Raw genomic sequence first — 12,799 nt, 5'->3', positions numbered from 1 at the left:
GGAGGAGTTCTCCTTTTATAGCAGAGGGAGGTGGCCGTGGCGCTCGGCTAGGGTCGCCATCGTCGTCGCCGTTCCAGGGCTGCGAAGAGACAAGGAGTGGGTGCGCTAGGTAGCTGCAATCATGGCGAGCACGACGCGCGTGATGGGGCAGCTACGAAAGGACGGGAGCGTGCTGGCATCGTCGCCGTCCTGGCCGTACGGGCGCGGCAGAGTGTTGATCATGGCGACGGCGACGTTACTTCCGCGGGCTAGCGAGGATGTCTAGGATGTAGCTGGGGGTGTGGTGATCACGCGTGCAAAGTGAGAGAGGGAGAGGAGGACTGAGGCGACCGTGCGACGGCGTGCTCTGGCGCGCTCTGCGTCGCTCCCGTGCGCGTCTGGCAGGGTCTGGGCGTTCTGGGCTTGTTCGTTCCTAGCCAGTGCGTGCCTCTTCGTGGCCAATGGTGGGTAGGGTGATGATCAGGGTTACCAGTAGGTGTTGCAGGACACGATTAAAGTGCAAGAAGAGGAGCAGAGAGGGAAGGAGCATGATGACCGGCATGGTACACGGCATGGATGCAATGGTGATCATGGCTCCACTTTACTCAGGGCAAATGGGTTGGGTTTGATGCAGAGGAGGTACCAAGGTGTGATGATCACAAAGTTAAAGTGGTTTAGCCCAAAAACCAGTGGACAAAGAGGTGTATTGCAAATCTGGAATATTGCCTGCAAGGTGTTTGAGGAAATGGCCGCAAGAGAAATTTTGTTGAATTTTGGAAATCTTTTTGGTGGATCTCATTCATATATTCAGAGAGGTAGAATGGTGGTGGTGGTGGTCAATTTGGTGATGGTTTGCAACCTTTCAAAAAGGGGGTTGATCTTCTCTTGATTTCAATGTCTCCACTTGTCAATTCTATTCTGGTCAACCTGGTCAAAGTTAGCACTGGTGGTCAACATCAAAGTTGTTCACCTTGACATGGTCTTGGATGATGTGGCAAGAGCTGGTCAAGGTTGGTTTAAGAAAAGTCAAAACCAGGGGTGCAAAGTGGTGAAGATAATGTGAAATGGCCAAATGACCATTATCACATGTATGTTGATTTTGATTTTTCCTTTGATTTGATTCTGGTTTCTTTGATTCAAAAGGGTGTGTTATTGATATATAAGTGTTTTACAAACAATGGCACAAGCCATGGTGGCCTTGGTTGAAGATTTGCAAAATTGGCCAAAGTGTATGTGAGGGAAAGATGGAATTTTCTCACCATTTGATTTCTCTCCATTTGATTTGATTTTCTTGACTCCAAAGTGATTCTTATTAGTTTAGGAACATTTCAAAACCATTGAAACCATTCCAAAAGGTCTAGTTCAAAGATTTGCAAAAATGGCCATAAACACATAAGAGGTGGTGTGTCAAAATTTCTTATTCTTCTAAATGGTTCCCCTTGCTTTACTTGAGCATGGGTTAGGGTCCATTTAGTGTGATATTAGGTTTAGAGAGGGTTTCACACCATTTGAGCAAGGTACAATGGCATAGAACAAGATTTGGGGTAAAGTGGTATGTGCCACATATGCCTCTATGCATATGTTGCATTTTCTTTTTGAGTTGACTTGGCTTGACCCTATTGAGATTGTTGAGTGTTGAAATGGTATAGAGGAGTGATCCAACCATTCACAACAAGTCCTAGGGTCAAGATCCTCAAATTCACAAATTTGCTATTTGCTCTCATATGCCTCTATGGCATTTTATTTTCTTTTTAAAATCTTTGGTTTCCACTTGGATTTGGTTTGATAAGTACTAGGTAAGGTTTATGAAGGTTTTCCAAACTTCTAAACAAGGTAGAAAGGCCTAGGGTAAAGATTTACAAAAATAGCCATAGGTACATATACCTTTTCCTTATTTAATTTCCTTTTATTTTATTTTAACTTGGGTGGGTGAAAAGAGGGGTGAGGTTTAGGGTTTAAGATTATTTCTAAATACTATAACAAGCAATCATGGCAATTGCACAAGAATTAAACAAGATCACCATGTATCAAACTTAATTGAATAAAAGTTTTTGTTAGTTCCAAAATTTGGAAATAGGGAAATTTATTTGTTTTGTTTGGAAATTTTTGGGATGTTACATTGAGGGTGCTGGTGCTGGAAAAGATGGAGGAGGGCGACGGTTTTGGTGAAGATGGAGGAGGGCGCTGGCTGGAATGTGCGGCGAGGAAGCGACGTGTGGGGTTTAAATGGCACCGAGGGTGCGTTGGCGAGCATTAACGCCGACGCTGAAAACGAGCAGGCGCTGATGACGAGCAGCATTAACGCCGACGTTGAAGACGAGCAGGCGCCGATGAAGACGAGCAGTCGCTAAAGATGAGTACCTTTTGATGGGCGCGGAAGGCGAGGAGGAAGATGACTCCACCGACACTGACGAGCCAGGTCCACAGCCAGGATGCGTTTCCCACGCCTTCTTCCCGCTTCGTTCCCGCTAACACGCCCCCTCCCCCGTGCTAGCTTCCCTTTCTACTGGGCCCGGCTTGGAGATGCCTGATGAAGAGTTACGCCGCGCTGGCTGAAAAAACTAAATTTAAGAGGCGTAGCTGCGCGATTTTTTACGCCGGCACTTTCCAAAGGCCTATAGCAGGTCTTTGGGGACGAGTGGAGATGCTCTTAATTTGTTGTTCTTTGCGTAGTCAGTTTGCTCAATAAGAGCATCTCCAGTCGCGTCCCTCAAATGAGGTTTGGGGGACCGCGGACAAGAAATGGGGAAAAAACTGTCCAGTCGCGTCCCCAAAGCTAATTAGCGCCTTATTTTGTGTCCGGCGAGAGACTCTATGCATAGAGTCTCTACCGGGGACGCCGGACACAAAATCAGCGTCCACATGCATGCACGCAGCTCATAGTCCCCACATGCCATTCTTTTTCCCCACACTTTCTCTCACCTACTTTTTCCACATGGGGTGGTCCCCTCTATTAAAATGCATGCATCCGAACGCTGTTTGAGGATCGTGGCTACAGATTTTTTGTCTCCTTTTGTCCGGCACGGTCCTAAACGTGCTCCAAATCATTTGTGCTGAACGCTTTTTAAAAGAGATGCTCTGAACTGAAGGAAAAGATAAGATACCAACAGGAAAGCGGTGCGGTCCAAACAAACAAGGACGTCAAGTTCTCTGTATTTATGCCCACTCGTTCCAACACTTTCATCTGGATAATGATGAGGATGAATACTACAACGATCCGCCCAAGGCCCCTGCTAGATCTAGTAGCGGTGGCAGAGTTCTTGGCGCTGGCGCTCCTTCTCCGGCCAGGTTTGACGGCGGCGGCGAGTGGCCATGCCGCTGACCGGATTGTCCGTCTTCCGGGACAGCCGGCAGTGGACTTTGACATGTACTCAGGATACATCACGGTGGAGAAGAGCGCCGGACGGTCGCTGTTCTATCTGCTGCAGGAAGCGCCCGAGGAGGTCCAGCCGGCGCCGCTAGTGCTCTGGCTCAACGGCGGGCCTGGCTGCTCCTCCGTCGCTTCCGAGGAGCTCAGCGCGTTTCGCATCAGGCCGCATGGCGCGGGCCTTTTCTTGAACGTGTATCGATGGAACAAAGGTATACCTACCGGATGGGGATTCAGTGACTGGCCTACAGCCGGTCACGGCGTGACTGGACTAGCATCAGCCGGACATTCTCCATCCAACGGTCTCCAATCAATTGATTCGAAAATTTTGCAAATTTGTCTTTTTTGCTGCGTTCAAAATATAAAGTATTTTTGATTGAAATTTTTTCATAGTTACAACATGATTCGTTGGCAATATGTACATTTTTTATTTTGAATTTTTTGATGATTTTGAAAAACGAAAATTCAAAATCAAAAATACCTACCATATTTCAATGATCGAAAGTTTGTGCGTCGTGGCTTCTCATGCTTCTTGGCTCGAGGCAGTCAAGTTTCAGTTAGGGGAGGGAGAGAATATCAGTTTCTGGCATAATTCTTGGCTCGACAACAACATCATGGCTATCCTCACGCCCCTCTTATTTCAGTGCTGCACTAGGAAAAACCTCAGTGTCAGTCTGGCCCTGAGCAATGATAGATGGATCGGGCATTTCAAGGATAGCCTTCTCACTGCAGGCGTGCAGAAATTCCTACACACTTGGGACCTGGACAGCTCACTCGGATTTTTGGCGCTAGACTGCGTACGGACAATACTCCTCCAGCTCGCCCTATGCAATTCAATTTGAAGTCAACACAAATCGCCAGAGTATTTGGGAGTCTGATGCTCCTCTCAAATGTCGCATTTTTTTTGCGTGGCTAACAATACTCGGTAAATGCCATACTGCTGACTGCCTGTCGAACAATGGTTGGCCGCATAATGCTGTTCGTGCTCTTTGCCTCGGGGATTCTGAGACCACATTTCATCTGTTGGCAACCTGCCCCGTCACCATCAGAATCTTGAGGCGGGTGTTAACCATTGCTCAGCTACCCCTGACGCTCTCGCCAACGCCAGACACAACGTCACTGCATTCTTGGCTGCTTGACACTCACAGCACACAAGGGGAGCCCGAGAAGATGGGCTGGACAGCGCTCGTGCAGTTAACATGGTGGACAGCTTGCGAACAAGGGTTGTTACTGCATAGAACAAAAGAGCCCGATTAGGTCCTTTGCTAGTTTCTTTTGTTTATTGAGTTTTTTTCTGCCCAGACTGTCTAGTTACAAAGTTTTTTTTTTCATTTTTCCTCTCTGTACATAGCGTACTTGTCCTATTGCAATGAAAAGTAGGCTTGACTGAATTTTCGTCACAAAAATAATAAGATGTGATCTTGCAGTGGCGAATATCGTGTTCTTGGACTCGCCGGCTGGCGTCGGGTTCTCGTACAGCAACACCACTTCTGACCTCTACACCTCGGGCGACAATAGAACAGGCATGTTATATAGATGTCACATGCCATTCTATTCCCCTGGCATCAAAGATATTCACTGGGGCATGTTTTTTTTTGTAGCTCATGACTCCTACACTTTCTTGGTAAAATGGTTCGAGAAGTTCCCACATTACAGGCACCACGACTTCTATATTGCTGGGGAGAGCTACGCAGGTATAAGTTTCCCTCCACCTGCGCTCAGTTAGTTTACTCTATTTCTATACGGAGACACCATTATTCTTTAGTTGTCCTAAAAAGAATTTGTTAACCTGAACTCCAGGCCACTATGTCCCGGAGTTATCCCAGCTGGTCCACCAGAGAAACAAAGGCGTCGACAAACCCATCATCAACTTCAAAGGTTTCATGGTTTGTGCCCAGGTTTACTCGTTATCGTTGCGATTCTTGGTGCCCTCATCGCTGCAGCCTTCCTGAAACCAAAATTTTCCAGGTCGGGAATGGTCTAATCGACAACTACCACGACTACTGCGGCAAGTTTGAGTTCTGGTGGAACCATGGGCTGATATCCGACGACACGTACCGCCTCCTCATGGACTCCTGCCTCCACGACTCCTTCGTCCATCCGTCGCCGGCGTGCAACGCTGCACTCAACGTCTCCATGTATGAGCAGGGAAACATCGACTTGTTCAGCATCTACACGACCACCTGCAACGAGACGGCGGCCACCTCGTTGGCGAACCGACGGCGGTTGAGGGGACGCTACGTGAGTACCCTGGGCAACCTTTGTTCCCGGCGTCGTTATTACTTCAGTAAAGCGACGCTATTTTTCCAAGCCAAACGCCCTAGCTGTGCTGTTGTTGCACGTTTGTGCAGCCATGGATGACTGGATCGTATGACCCGTGCACGGACCAGTACTCCACGGCGTACTACAACCGGCCAGACGTGCAGAAGGCTCTCCACGCCAACGTCACCGGCGCCATAAACTACACGTGGATGACCTGCAGGTCCGTGCTTCTTCGCCACCGAATGCAACCCAACGTGCTTCCTTCTGTTTCCAGGGGTATATTCTACTCTACATTAGTTTTGGGGAACCGTAGAGTAGTTTCAGTGTTCCTCAGCAAGCACCGAAAGATCCATGTTCTGGATGGATTTGGTTATGCTGGTAGCAGCTTCAAGTTGAAGATGAACGTCTCGAAAATACTAGCACTGCTTTATACGGGTTAATTTGCTTCACATATTTTTTCGCATCACATGTAAATAATGAATTGCAGTTACACCATCTATAACAACTGGCGTGATGAGCCGAGGTCCATGCTTCCTATTTACAAGGAGCTCATTGGAGCGGGCTTAAGGATATGGGTCTTAAGGTCAGTTTATTCCTTTCTGGAAATGAAATCCTTCTCTCTTTTTTTATTCGTAGCATTGCATTAACGGTCGTTAATTAACTTATCTTCGAAATAGCATTTCGTCCCGTTTTATAAATAAAGCAACCACGTCCATACAGAGTTCATAAACCACAAGTGCAAGGAAAGGTAAAACGTCTGGGGCCACAACATAACATGCCGGAAAGAAAAAAAACAAGTGATACAGCCATAGGGCCTAGGGGAAATCAACCGCTGGAAGGTGTAAAAAAAGGAAAAAAATGAAGTTGGAGTCAGAGGCTCGTCGCAGAAAGATACGCTCGATCACCATCTTATTACGCACATTCTAAAAGATCCAAGACATAGTCGCAAACAGTAACCAGAATAGTCGCCTCCTACTCCCCGTACGGTTCGCCTGGACCTCGAAGAACGAAATACGATCGATCACCATCTTATTCGCTGATGTCTAGGGCCTGCCACTCAGGCCCTAACGCCTCATGTAGAAAGGTCAACGGAAATCAGGCCATGGGGCACGAAAACATGTTATGCAGGGTGTCCTCCGGAACCGCACACGGCAGGCACAAGCCATTACCCGGCCCATTCCGCTTGGCTACCTCTACCCCCGAGGGGAGGCGATCCCGAAGTATCTACCACACAAAGATCTTTATCTTTAGAGGGATTGGAGCTTTCCATGGATGGAACGTCCAACTAAGGACTGGCCCTCTAAATAGGGCCCTATTGGCCGACCTAACAGAGAAGGTGCCTGACGGGGACAGACGGCAGTGAGCACTATCCGAGCCGCCGGGGAGACCCCCTAGGAGTCGGGCTAACAAAGACTCCCACCCCACGACTACCGCGGCAAGTTTGAGGTCTGGTGGAACCATGGGCTGATATCCGACTACACGTACCGCCTCCTCATGGACTCCTGCCTCCACGACTCCTTCGTCCATCCATCGCCGGCGTGCAACGCTGCACTCAACGTCTCCACGTATGAGCAGGGAAACATCAACTTGTTCAGCATCTACACGACCACCTGCAACGAGACGGCGGCCACCTCGTTGGCGAACCGACGGCGGTTGAGGGGACGCTACGTGAGTACCCTAGGCAACCTTTGTTCCCGGCGTCGTTATTACTTCAGTAAAGCGATGCTATTTTTCCAAGCCAAACGCCCTAGTGGTGCTATTGTTGCACGTTTATGCAGCCATGATGACTGGATCGTATGACCCGTGCACGGAACGATACTCCACGGCGTACTACAACCGGCCGGACGTGCAGATGGCTCTCCACGCCAACGTGACCGGCGCCATAAACTACACATGGGCGACCTGCAGGTCTGTGCTTTTTCGCTTTCCACTAATATAAAACTTTTCAGAAATTTTAAAATACACTAGACAAATTAAAATGAGTGAATCTACATATTAAAATCGTGTTCAAATACATGCTTACCTTTGTGAATAGAGGGAGTACTATAATTCTAAAAACTTACACTTCGGTGTTTGCAAAGCAAAAAAGGACGGTGCTCTACAGTAAGTGTCCATCGTTTTAGCTTCACATAGTATGTAGTCGTCGCTAGGTGGTCCAATGATCTATTTGTAATTTTTATTACTTTTATGCATCTTTGTACTACTGTTGATGATTATTAATAGATCGATGAATTTTTTGTAAAAAAGTTAAGTTGCGGTAACACCATCAATAGAAACTGGCGTGATGCTCCGAGCTCCATGCTTCCTATTTACAAAGAGCTTATTGGAGCTGGTCTAATGATATGGGTCTTCAGGTCAGTTTATTCCTTTTTGGAAAAAAATTATTTTATTAAATGCAACATCATTTCTTGAATTATCCAGAACACCAACGACATGCAGCTACTATGCTAATCTCTAAGGAATATTTTACTGGGATAATTTAGAAGGAATATATTAACTTTTTTGAAAGATATACGGTAGGGGAAGCCTCTAAAGCGTTTTTTTTAATAATAAGAACCCAAAGTTGCCACTTAAATCTAGGAGGTTGGGTTTTTCATCCACTTCCCTAACTGAGCGGGCTAGACTCTCTTCTCAATATATTGGCTTCTATCAGATAGATTATACATATTTTTGTTTGTTGAGAAAACGCAAAAGTGTTTATTATGGATGCATTGATAAATCCAATACTCTGATCATACGCATAATGATGCATCTCAATGATTAGATTTAACGTTTTTCAGTTGCTAACCATTTCTTATACAAAGTTCCTAATAGCACTACATGCTAAGATAACAATACACTTGTCCACTCTGTTGCACATTATGAAAGCTGCTGCCAGTAACTCATTAGGCATCAACAACTAGTTTACATTTGTTAACCAGAAGTACTGCAGATAATTCGTTGCTTTGACTGGATGAAATCATCCAAAAGTCGCTGCACTAAGATAACAGGATATGAATAATCTATTTGTATGTATAATATTCCTCTGTTGACCCGTCAGCAGAATAGCAACAGACTATAACTGGACCACGGGACGTCTCTTGTACTCATATAATTGTTTTCCTTAGCTGCTATCAAGGTTGCAATCCTATTGAGATGGTGACATGCAAGAAAATTGTATAGGCATCTCTCAACCGAAGAAGACAGGCATGGAGGATTGTATAGGCATTTCACTTGCCTAATCGGTTCCTCCCACTCCCGTGCACATTCTCTGAACTGGGATTCACTGGACATCCCAAGATATGGCCTTCCAACCTGGAGTAAACTTTCTCGGAGGAGGAGTTTAAGGCAGCTGTGTTTGGTTTACCTACAGGAAAGGCTCCGGGTCCTGATGGTTTTACTTCCTCCTTCTACAAAACATGTTGGCCAGTGATTAATGATAACTTGCTCTTGGCGATCAATCAACTACCCAATCTGAGGGGCGAGCGATGGAATCTGCTAAATTATGCACACATCTCCCTAGTGCCAAAAGGAGAGGTTGCCTGCATGGTGAAGGATTTTAGACAAGTGAGTCTGATGCACTCAGCGGCAAAACTGGTTTGCAAGATGATGGCAAACAGATTGGCCCCTTGCCTTCAGTACATGATCCCCACAGCCAGAGCGCTTTTATAAAGACAACATTCATGAAAAATACTTTTATGTCAAAAACACGATAAAAGTCTTGCATGCTAAGAAGATTCCCTTTCTTTTTCTCAAGTTGGATATTGCGGGCGCCTTCGATTCGGTCTCATGGGAATATATGTTGGAGCTGATGGAAAGATTGGGGTTTGGCCCCCGCTGGAGAGACTTGCTTTCACTAATATGGAGTACCTCTTCATCTCGTATCATGGAAAATGGTAAAGTTTGGAAGCGGATCAAGCATAGGAGAGGGATAACACATGGAGATCCTTTCTCCAATGCTTTTTTACAATCGCCATTACCCTGCTGCATTGGATGTTGCAAATGGTAGATGAGGTTGCGGCATTGTCACCTGTGTTGCTGCCTTCTGCCCGTTTGAGGACTAGCCTATATGCATATGATGTTACACTCACTCTTCGCCAAGCCCAATGCTACGGATATTCATCAATTTGCCGAGATACTGAAGTTGTTTGGCGATGCATCTGGGATTACGGCATACTTGCAGAAATGTGACATCTATCTTTTAATATGCAACATCGCGGAAACCCTCTATATCCTAAATCCGTTGCCGGTGCCCATAAAACATTTTCCTTGCCATTACCTGGGCCTCCCTCTCCACCACAAGAAGTTGAACAAGGCCGAGCTGCAGCCTCTCGTGACAAAGTGATGGTCCGACTCCCAAGATGACGTGGAAAGCTGCTCAACACAACTGCTAGGCTTGCCCTAGTAAACTCAGTTTTGTCAGCCATACTGATTTACATGCTCACAATTTTCAAGTTGGGTAAGTGGGCAATCAAAAGAATTGATAAGATTCGAAGAGATTTTTTGTTGAAGGCAAAATATGATGATGCAAGAAGAGTTTGGTTGGTCAATTGGAAGAGTGTATGCCGGCCCAAATGCCTTGGTGGCCTCGGAATCTTAGATCTTAGACTGTTCAGAGCTTAGGCTGAGATGGAAATGGTACAAGTGGAAGGATAGGACCAGACAATAGGTGGGAAGTGAGACTCCATGCGATAAAATGGATACTACTCTTTTTGATGCTTGTACTAAAACTACATTGGGGCAAGGCAATTTTGCCAATTTTTGGTCTGCAGAATGGCTCGATGGGGTTGCTCCTGCTGACATAGCACCTAGCCTATTCAAACTTACTCGAATCAAGAGGTTATCGGTAGAGCAAGTGTTGTTCATGGTAAATGGATGACCGGGCTACATCGTGTATTAATTCTAAAGCTCAGCTCAGAGATTTCACCCAGTTGTGGATCAAACTCCAACATATTCACCTAGCCGATCTGGATGATCAAATTGCATGGAAGCTTAATGCTTCTTCTGAGTACAACTCGGCAATATCGTACAAAGCACAGTTTTTGGGTTTCTTCTCTAAAATTAATTACAACAAGCTATGGAAATCTAAGGTGTAGCTAAAGTGCGGTTATGGCTCAGGCAATGCATTCTTATGGATTATATGCTTCGGCTCAGAGGAATTGATCATGGGGAATGTTGTACCCTGTGTGACCAGGAACAGGAGACGGCCGTACATCTAATCATTGAACGGGCGCTTCTAGCCTACAGATTCAGAGGCATCGGTTCTCCTCACCGGCGGAGTAGTGGCATTATATGTTTAGGAACCTAGCCAAAGATGAGCTTGTGGTTGCTATTTATGGGGCTTGGCATTTTTAGAAAGAAAGAGGCATGAGGGTCTTTCAAAACACGTCCAGCAATGAGCACCAGCTTATGGACATAATTAAATATGATATGCTGCTACTAGGCTCATATCTACAGGAGAAATTACGTGAGAACGAGTCAGGCATGCAGCCTGAACTCGGGGAGTAGTCAGCTTTGGTCTTGTGGCTGGTTCTTTTTCGTTGATTTCTCTACCAACGAGTCACTCTCTAGCTTGTAATCTGAACTTGTTCTATCTCCTTACTTGAATGAGCAGAATACTTGCTGTTTTACCTCAAAACAACGTGCAAGAAAATATCCATGGGTAGAGATTTATATGTATAAAAGTTATTGTTATTTCTTGAGTGTTCTCATTTGGAACACGCGAGAGTAGATCGTTGGTGTTGATCTATCAGCTCTTGCATGCCTCACACAACTTAGTTACCGTGTCTGAACATCTACATAATGTATCTTCTGTTTATTATTTTCCAGTGGAGACACAGACGCAGTAGTCCCCTTGACAGCAACAAGATACTCCATCGGCGCTCTGGGTCTTCCAACTACTATTAGTTGGCATCCTTGGTATGACGTTCAAGAGGTTAGCATCACACCACTCAACTTGCCTATGTATATGTCAATAAAATTATTGAGATACTTTGATGGGCATGGAGATACACTAGATCAGTTCCAGCGTTTGGCACATGGAAGGATATATATCTTCTCCGCATATATTTGCATTATTATTACACATCTTTAGAAAATTTCCATGACTAGAGATACGCCGCGAGCATTTTGTAACTGGGCAATTTACTACTTACTAGATATCATGAGCATAATTAACCAGTGCTTCCGTGGTGGGTTTCTTGATTAGGTCGGCGGTTGGAGCCATGTATATAAGGGCCTCACGTTGGTAACCGTCAGAGGCGCAGGACATGAGGTTCCCCTGCACCGCCCGCGGCAAGCGCTGATAATATTTCAGCACTTCCTCAAGGGCATGCCCATGCCAAGACAAAGTGTTGAGAAATAAAAATATGTGATCAATTGTATTGGGAGGGATATTTTTCAGGATGTGTCCATTGGGAAAAGGAGGTGTCTTCCCAACACACCCTTTCAGCATGTATATAAAAAAGTTTCCCATATTGCAATGAAATAAGAATATCATTTGGTCTATTCCACAGTGTTTTTTTTGGGAAAAAAGACGGATTGTTCATCGCCCCTTTTATCAGATGAATACTAGTCTGCTTTCGAAAAGTACTTCACCATTAGTTGTCTATTTAATTTGTAACATACAACTTTCTTCTTCTATAACGACTTCAGCAAAAGAAACTATTTTCTATTTTATTTGTGAAAGATATTGCTACTTCTTTTTTTTAATTGATTCACGGATCAGCCTAAGGGAGTGGCATGTCACCGCGCTACTACTTCACAATAGACTGCAATACTAGGACATCGAACGCCACGAAGGCACAACTTCTTCTTCGTGAGCTCCTTCCACGAAGTAGGAGCTCGTTCCACTATGTGAAGACCTTTGAGAGGCCTTCAATCCCGTACAAACTTTCCGGCTCAATCACAAAATTGATCGCTTCCAGCGACCGCTACCGCCTAGGAGTCCTGAACCTCCAAGAGTAACAAGATCGGAGAGGGAAACTTGGTACAGTGGCTCAAATCGAAAAGTGTATATCTTCGAGATGCACGGATCAACTCTCAACAACGTTGGACGAATCTCTCGAAATCAAAGATTTGAGGTGGGAAAAAGTGATGAAGTTCTTGAGACCTTCACAAATCAGATCTGGATCAATTAGAATAGCAAGGCAGTTGATCCAAGAATCTCAGGTTGGCTTATATAGCAAAACTAACCATTGGAGGCAAAAACGT

The 12,799-nt window shown here is 45.4% G+C and overlaps 1 protein-coding gene across 1 annotated transcript; it reads left to right on the top strand.

The window, feature by feature from the left end:
- Positions 1-3,136: 3,136 nt before the first annotated feature.
- On the top strand, positions 3,137-12,154 carry LOC127297168 (serine carboxypeptidase 2). The gene is made up of 9 exons (XM_051327466.2): positions 3,137-3,558; positions 4,774-4,869; positions 4,948-5,040; positions 5,147-5,232; positions 5,315-5,587; positions 5,698-5,828; positions 6,096-6,191; positions 11,417-11,522; positions 11,796-12,154. Exons 1-9 carry the CDS (start codon positions 3,138-3,140, stop codon positions 11,949-11,951), a joined length of 1,458 nt encoding a protein of 485 aa, XP_051183426.2. The 5' UTR covers position 3,137; the 3' UTR covers positions 11,952-12,154.
- Positions 12,155-12,799: the final 645 nt, after the last annotated feature.

This window comes from Lolium perenne, chromosome 1 (assembly GCF_019359855.2).
Source record: "Lolium perenne isolate Kyuss_39 chromosome 1, Kyuss_2.0, whole genome shotgun sequence".
Taxonomy (NCBI): domain Eukaryota; kingdom Viridiplantae; phylum Streptophyta; class Magnoliopsida; order Poales; family Poaceae; genus Lolium; species Lolium perenne.
This window is presented reverse-complemented; position numbering and strand designations above follow the sequence as displayed.

What these genes read in the sequence shown, in the direction of transcription:
- LOC127297168 (XM_051327466.2), top strand. Translation starts at nt 3,138, where the DNA reads ATGCCCACTCGTTCCAACACTTTCATCTGGATAATGATGAGGATGAAT. An exon ending in CGTGTATCGATGGAACAAAG is followed by an intron (nt 3,559 to 4,773) that starts GTATACCTACCG and finishes GTGATCTTGCAG; the next exon opens with TGGCGAATATCGTGTTCTTG. An exon ending in CTCGGGCGACAATAGAACAG is followed by an intron (nt 4,870 to 4,947) that starts GCATGTTATATA and finishes TTTTTTTTGTAG; the next exon opens with CTCATGACTCCTACACTTTC.